The sequence below is a fragment of the Acanthisitta chloris genome, unplaced genomic scaffold (genome assembly GCF_000695815.1).
Source record: "Acanthisitta chloris isolate BGI_N310 unplaced genomic scaffold, ASM69581v1 scaffold4889, whole genome shotgun sequence".
Taxonomy (NCBI): domain Eukaryota; kingdom Metazoa; phylum Chordata; class Aves; order Passeriformes; family Acanthisittidae; genus Acanthisitta; species Acanthisitta chloris.
The window spans coordinates 25,722-33,193 of NW_008691834.1; the positions used below are offsets into that span (position 1 = coordinate 25,722).

The 7,472-nt window shown below is 47.4% G+C and overlaps 1 protein-coding gene across 1 annotated transcript in view; it reads left to right on the plus strand.

Moving 5' to 3' along the window:
* The first annotated feature begins 1,222 nt into the window (after positions 1-1,222).
* The window catches only part of FSTL1 (follistatin-like 1), a 15,512-nt gene continuing 9,262 nt past the window's right edge, over positions 1,223-7,472 (plus strand). Inside the window, exons 1-4 of the mRNA XM_009082375.1 lie at positions 1,223-1,279; positions 3,422-3,526; positions 5,032-5,161; positions 6,312-6,344. Coding sequence (XP_009080623.1) covers positions 1,223-1,279; positions 3,422-3,526; positions 5,032-5,161; positions 6,312-6,344 — 325 coding nt within the window. The remainder of the gene's footprint in view (positions 1,280-3,421; positions 3,527-5,031; positions 5,162-6,311; positions 6,345-7,472) is intronic.

The window sequence follows — 7,472 nt, forward strand, 5'->3', positions numbered from 1 at the left end:
GCTTTATAAAAAGCAAACATGACAAGGTCTAAGGTAAGATGAGAGTATCTGTCACAAGAAACTTAGTTTGGCTGGTAGCTTGTGGGAGGTCACTAGAGAATCAGGAGGTCATCAGGCCTCATTCACAGACCCCCACTCTACTGGTCCATTCATCCACCACCGTCTGTTACACTCCCAGTTTTACACAGGAGACACAGGTGTTTGCCAGAAAGGCAGCCAGGAGCTGCTAGAGAGCTTCCACCCTGTGGTATGCCATAAACCACCTGAGAGCTCTGTGACTGTACCAAGCTGTAACAGTGGCAACTGCTAACTTCATCTGTGTGCAGGCTGGTGGGGGAAAGGGTTTTCTGGCTCTTGCAGGAGGTGAAAGCAGGATCTACTAACAGCTGGCAGAGGAGTGCTGCAGCGGGTCAGGTTGCAGGTGCAGGGTCAGGTAGATACAGGGTAGGAGAAGTGATATCTGGTGAAGAAAAGAGGTGAGGGTCTCAGGGATTTGGGGAGGGAGGCATATAAGAGGCTATGGTTTGCATGTTGCAGGTGGATAAAGTATGGTTTGTGGAATGAGCATTGCAAGGAAGGAGGGTACAGGATGCTGAGGGAACTATGGTGAAAGCCGAGAGCCACTTTCACTGAAGGTGGAGCCAGTACACAGCCCAGTAGCTGGTGTCACAGTCACAGGTGCCAGGAGGGAGGATGAGCAAGTTGGGTCTGAGAGACCCTGTGCCAGAGTGAGAGGGCAGGCAGGCAGAGTAGCTTGATTCCTTTCTTTCTCTGGCAAAACCCTGAGGTGGAGAAAGCCATGCCAGAATGTGACAACCAGCTCCAACCCACTGCCAACTTAGGACAGCTTAAAGTCGCAAGAAGAATCAACCAGCAAGTTGTATTGCTTTGATTAATACGAAAAACCAGAGTAACATGACCTAGCCTGATGGGAGGCAGGTTGTCTTCAGAAGCTGTTCTGATGGTGTCACCCTGCCAGCATCCCCAGCCCAGGTCCCAGTGGAAGAGTTGTGGGATGGCTCCTGGGCTCTGGCATTACTGGGGTGGGAGCTGTGGCCAAGACAGCTGCATCAGGGGCCAGGTTTCCAGTGAGCTGGCATGGGGAGAGGAGTCTTGCAACCTGAGCTAGGTCACTGTGAATGATTATTGAGGCCAACTGCAGTTGTAGTAGTGCTGCAAGTCTCAGCTCGGGCGTCAAGAGCCAGTTTAGGCACCAGTGGGCATGGACAGGAGGTTTCTGCTGGCAGTCCTGCCTGCTCCGTGGGTAAGGAGAGGCAGAGTACTGCCACCTATTGCCAGCACCTGGATCACAGACCTCGGCGGGAGGTGGTTCAAAGCTGTGCCTAGCTGGTTTTTTCTTGTCTTTGCCTCGGTGAAGGGATTGACACATTGTTCAAAACCCTTTAAATGGATCAGCACTTAGGTGGCTACAGTGCATTTTAGGTGAGTGCCCTAGTCAGTCTCCAACATGGAATAATTGGTTTTCCTTTCTGCGTTTTGCAATGTGAGTTATTCTTCCTTCCCTGCCCTGAGTTGCATGAGGTTGCTTTGTGTCTTGAAGCACTTGTGTTGCTCCATCCCAACCCAAAAGTACCTAGATCATTTACCCCAGCCCTGCATTGCAAGGTAACTGGAGAGAGGTGGAACCAGCAGAAAGGATAGTGTGTCTTTAGTAACTCAGAAATGATTTGTGAAAGGAGACAAAAGGGCAGAGGGAGGATAACAGATTGTCTTCATGGAGTGAGCAAGCCTGGGACATGGTATACATTTCTGAGCTAAGACTTGGGTGTCTGAATACTATGTTTTATAGGATAAGCAGCAAGTACACTTGCAGAGAGTAGGAAAGGTGTTTGTCATGATGTGAACCTGGAGGGATTTCTGCAGGGCTTTGAAAAGCCCTTCTTGGGCTTGATGAACTATGCAGCAGGCCAACTATTCTGAAGACCAGGGCAAGGTCATTCATAAAATTACCTGGCTGTCTCTGTGGGCTGTTCAGTAAGGACTCACTGTGAAATTGTGGTTTAAATGTAAAGCAAAAACAAAACAAGAAATTAGAAACAAATTCTGCTCCTTTTTCATCACCTACTTTCAAAAGTATATGATGGAGGAACTAAGATATCAATAATGGGCAGAGGTTAAGGAAAATACTCAGTGATGGAGGTACTAAGATATCACAAATGGGCAGAGGTTAAGGAAAATACTCAGATGAGAAGGTGAAAAAACTTTTTGTTTTAGAGGGAAGAAACACAGCAGATGTGACTGACCTGTCCCACTGATTATTTTATGTTCCCCAATCTTCTGTCTGTGATACAAAACTGTTGCAGAAGCCAAGTGGCTAGCCTGAACCAGATACTTAATGTGCAGGTGGAAAATGTTAGGTGAGAGTCGCAAAGGAAATTAATGACAAAGCAGGGAGTTAAAGCTGGGTCTCCAAAATATCAACCCCTGGAACCACCTTCTCTTTTAAAAAGTCCATAAAAAAGGCATGTATGAACCCCTGGAACCACCTGATCTTTTAAAAAGTCCATAAAAAAGGCATTAAACTGACAAAAGTAAATGGTGGCTTTACTGAAAACATTATTAACCTGTGGAAATCTTCTGTGCTAGGTGTCATTAGTTTAGAAACACAGTGAAACTCAAAAACAAACAACCGCCAAGAACCGATTTGACAGTTACATGAGCAAGAAGAATAGTTGTGATGACTTTGGCTAGGAGAAAACTGTAAAGCGTATAAATTGTGCTGCAGGGCATAAGTCAACTTCAGGCTGTCAGGAGCCAGGAAGAAATTTTCTCTATGAGAAGGTTATGTATAATTATCTTATCTATGACAGTGTTTCCTCCTTTGAAGTGTTTAATCTTGACCAGTGGAAGCAAGATAATGAGTCATGTAGTTTTGTGAAGTTTTTTTGTGAAAGGGACATTATCTGATGCCTGATGGCAATTCCTTCCGCCTGTTTGGTATCGCACCTTTTTCCAGGTATTACCCTGTTTGGTATCGCACCTTTTTCCAGGAAAATGTTCACCACTTCTTAAATGTCTCAAGCAAAAACGTTTCTGCTCCCTACCCTTCATGAAAAAAAATTAAAGACAGCAGTCCTTGACATGAGAAAATTATTCTTGCCATTCTTTCTAGACTTCTTCTTGCTCATGTTTGCTCTAGTTCTCCCAGGTGATTTTCCAGGAATGACCTCAAGGAAGCCCTTTATTACTGGGGCTGTAGCCCTCACTCATGTGTGTGCTCCTGTTTATGGTCTGAGCTGTCCATCTATTGCAGTCATGTCTCTCTTGTGCTGTCATCCCTGCCTTACCATCTCGGTGCTCTTTGGTCCTAATGCCAGTTAGATGTGTTATTTTTTGAAAGCTGTGTTGCTGCTCTTCTGAGTAATGATGGATTTTGTGTCTCTTACTTTGTATCTTGCAGGAAGAGCCAAGGAGCAAGTCCAAGATCTGTGCCAATGTTTTCTGTGGAGCTGGGCGGGAATGTGCAGTGACTGAGAAGGCAGAGCCAACCTGCCTCTGCATTGAGGTATGGGGGCAGCACAGGTTCTGTGTCTGGGACAGGTGTCACCACCATCAACCCCCCAGCTGGATTTCTGTCGCTGGAAGGATCCCATAATGGAATGCAGCTGTTTTGGAACAGCTGCAAATTCGCAGGAGCTCTTCAAACAACAGGACTGTTCCTAGTGTCACGTGGGGAAATAGTCCTGTAGGGTAGATATTGTCTGGGGCTCACAGCTGTGCTGCTTGCAGGACTGCCTAGGGTCTTTACATGCACAGGAGACTTGGCTGGAGGTCTTTTGTTGGGAAGGCCCAGTAGGGTATGGATATAAGCATATATAAGCAGCTGGATTTGGAGGGCACTCTGGGGAGGGTTCTGTGAGCTCCAACACAGCCTGCCCTAGTCCTGTAGGGTAGATATTGTCTGGGGCTCACAGCTGTGCTGCTTGCAGGACTGCCTAGGGTCTTTACATGCACAGGAGACTTGGCTGGAGGTCTTTTGTTGGGAAGGCCCAGTAGGGTATGGATATAAGCATATATAAGCAGCTGGATTTGGAGGGCACTCTGGGGAGGGTTCTGTGAGCTCCAACACAGCCTGCCCTGCATCTTTTCCAAGCAGCTGGATTTGGAGAGCACTCTGGGGAGGGGTCTGTGAGCTCCAACACAGCCTGCCCTCACTGGCATCTTTTTTGAGGAGGTTGCAAGCACCCTACTAAAAATCAGCTTTTGTAAAATGGAAATAATTGTGGTAGAATGCTGTGAGGATGAATAGCTTCATCCAGCAGGGAGCCAGAGATGATTAGAAGAGTCTTTCCCAGCTGTAGTGACACAGTTCTACCCATGCTTTCAAACTGTTTCTGCCAGGCTCCTGGGAATGGCCATGTGGCTCTTTGTTCCCACTTCCCTCAGAACCCGCAGCTCTGACGTAGCCAGCCTAGGCACTGGAGAGTGAAATGCCCCATTAGGAGGAAGAGAGTCTTTCACTCTGGGTTGTCTTGGCCAGACCAAAAGGGATACAAGAAAGAAGCCCACAGTCTGAACAGTGGCACTGGTGAACTCTCACTTCACTGCAGGTTGTGCTGTTTGGTCATGGCTAATGGCTTGTGCTGCATCTGGTTGCAGAAAGGTAGAGCAGAATCTACAAAGAGATGCAGTGGAGCCAAACAACCAGAGGTGCACAGACCAGATTGATAGAAACACCTCTGGGCAGCACGTCCATGGCACATAGAGCAGCAGTTGCAGAATTATGCACTGATTTATCTGCAGGGGTCTGCTTTCAGAAAGACTTCTGTCATGGGGGTGGTGATGGAAACTGGGATAAAGCGAAGCCTTTGAACCCACAGGCTTCCTTGTGCAGGTTTTTCTGGGGTGGTGATGGTGGGTTCAGCCTGTTCCAAACACCTTTGGGGCCAATGGGGCTGTGCCAGGGGCTTCTGTTGAGCTGAGCTGGTGGTGAGCCTCACCTGCCTCGTAAGCCTCCTAAGCTGTCCCAAGGAAGCAGGTAAAATAATGTCTTCTCTGGCTCTCTCACAGAAATGTAAACCTCACAAGAGGCCTGTGTGTGGTAGCAATGGCAAGACATACCTGAACCACTGTGAGCTGCACCGTGATGCCTGTCTCACTGGCTCTAAGATCCAGGTGGATTATGATGGCCACTGCAAAGGTAAACCTGGTGATGAGGGCTGGCTATGCTCAAAGGGAGGAAGAGTTGGAGGGGAAGCATGGAGGGGAGGCAAGGCAGAGGCCTCACCAACCAAGACCTTGTCCCACAGCTGCCGAGTCGGGTAAACAGGGCAAGTCTGCATAGCCAGGTGCAACTGAGAGTTCAGATCACCAGGCACGCTTGTGGAGATGAAGTAGGCCTAAAATAAAGTTATTAAATCAGATCTGTTGATGGTAACTGGCCAGTAATTGCTAGACAAGTCCATAGTGATGCAGTCTATAACAGGGCTGACATCAAGGTGGGAAGACAGTCACCAGGTCAGGGCCTAGATCAACAGGGTCTATGGCGGGTCTGAGAGTGGTTGCAACAGAGTACCTACAACATAACAATCCCAGGCAAGGACTAGGGGCTGAGACAGCTGAAATGCCCCCAGGCTCATGGCTACAGGGTGTGGATGGAGGCCCTAGGTGAGGCTGGTAGTGCCATTAAGGCCCTCATTAGTGCACTCAAAACCCTGACACCTCGGCCATGCTGGGATCTTGGAGCCATTGTGTCCCTGGGTTTCTGAGAGGGCACACTCAGGAGACCAGGGCAACTTCTTGCTCCTGCCTGCCCCTCTCTGAGCTTATGGATTCAGCCAGGTAAGTGTCTCAGTTTACCTGCTGAAGAAGGGTCATACTCTCAGGATAAACCCCCAAAGCCAGTACTAGCATCCATGTTCATGAAAGACCTCAGTAACTTTAGAGGCAAGGATTTGCCTCACTGGTGGGTCTGTTTAACTCACCCCCACACCAGCTGTGCAGTTTTCTTATGTTCAGACAGAATTCCATGTATTTAAATGTGTGCAGACTGTCTCTTGCCATGTCACTGGACACCATGGATAAAAGTCTGGTGCAGTCTTCCATATTTCCTTCCACCAGATTTATGAACATTGGTGAGATTGCCCCTGAGCCTTCTGTTCTTCAGTCTAAACTGTCCTTAGCTCCCCCTCAGGGTCCAGAGGATTCCAGTCCCTTAATTATATATGTGGCCCTCGTATTTCCAAAGACTCCCAGGTTCCTCTGCTTTTGCCCAAGTACTCATGGTGGGAAGAGATCCATATTGCTTTGCACTGCATCAGAAATGTCCTCTTCTGTCTTTTCATTAACAGAGAAGAAGTCTGAGAATCCAGCTGCAAGTCCAGGTAAGAAGCCAACTCCTTTCTGGCTGAGACCTCTGTATGCATTTGTGTGCACTGGGAGATGGATGGAAAGGTGTGCTGGGGGAGTTGCACAGCTCTGTGTAAAAGTCATTCCTCTGCACTGGCTGTAGCAGAGTCTGAGTTTGTAAATCAGCTGAAATATGATTGCCCAGCTCTTTACTCCTGGGTGACCTTTCAGAGCTCATCCATCTCCCAGGCTTTTCACTGCTCTGGGCTGTCTCAGGGACTCAGCATGGACAAGGTGCAATGAAACCCAGTTTGCCCCTGGGGACACAAACCATGCTCATCATCCGAACTGAGGGAAGGAGCACTCTTGCCTAGTTCATTGGTGATGATTGCCTTAGCACAATAACTGTGGAGCTGTTGTCCCTGGCTCCAAGAGCACTCTTTTTAAAGGAGCATTTGCTTTCAAAGTGATGAACTGATGAGTACAGAGAGACAGCACTACATAATGAATGGAGTACTCTTTTTAAAGGAGACTTTGCTTTCAAAGTGATGAACTGATGAATACAGAGAGACAGCACTACATAATGAATGTCATTGTCAGGGGAGTCAGAAGGTACAGTTGAACTGCCTCTACCATCAGCCTACGAGATCATCTTTAAGGTCTCTTCTAACTTAAATGATTCTATGATTGCCTAAATGATAAGACTCTGTGCTTGGTTTCTCCCCTTATGTATTGCCATGTGTACTTAAGACCACAGATTTTAGGGCCATGGTTTGTGCTTCATCAGGGGACCCTTTTCCCATTCATGGCCTCTAAGTGCCAGATAAGAATAAGGACCATGTCAAAGCACAACCACCACTTTAAAGCAGTTCTAAAGAAGTTCAAAATTAACATGCAGAATCCTTATAGATACTTTTTTTTAAATCTGTCCATCTGGTTGTGATTGTAGGTCTCTGAATTCAGAAGATCCTTAGTGTATGTGACATGAACACACACTGATTCCCTTTCTGGCTTCATTGAGCTCTGGGCAACTCACAGCTCACAGCTAGTCTTTCAGTTCTGCTTTTGAATGCATGGTTTGGTAGTAGCACACAAAGTGATATCCATGTAGAGAAACCTGTTACTGTGGAGAGCACTGTGAGTGAATAAGCCCAACCTGACCT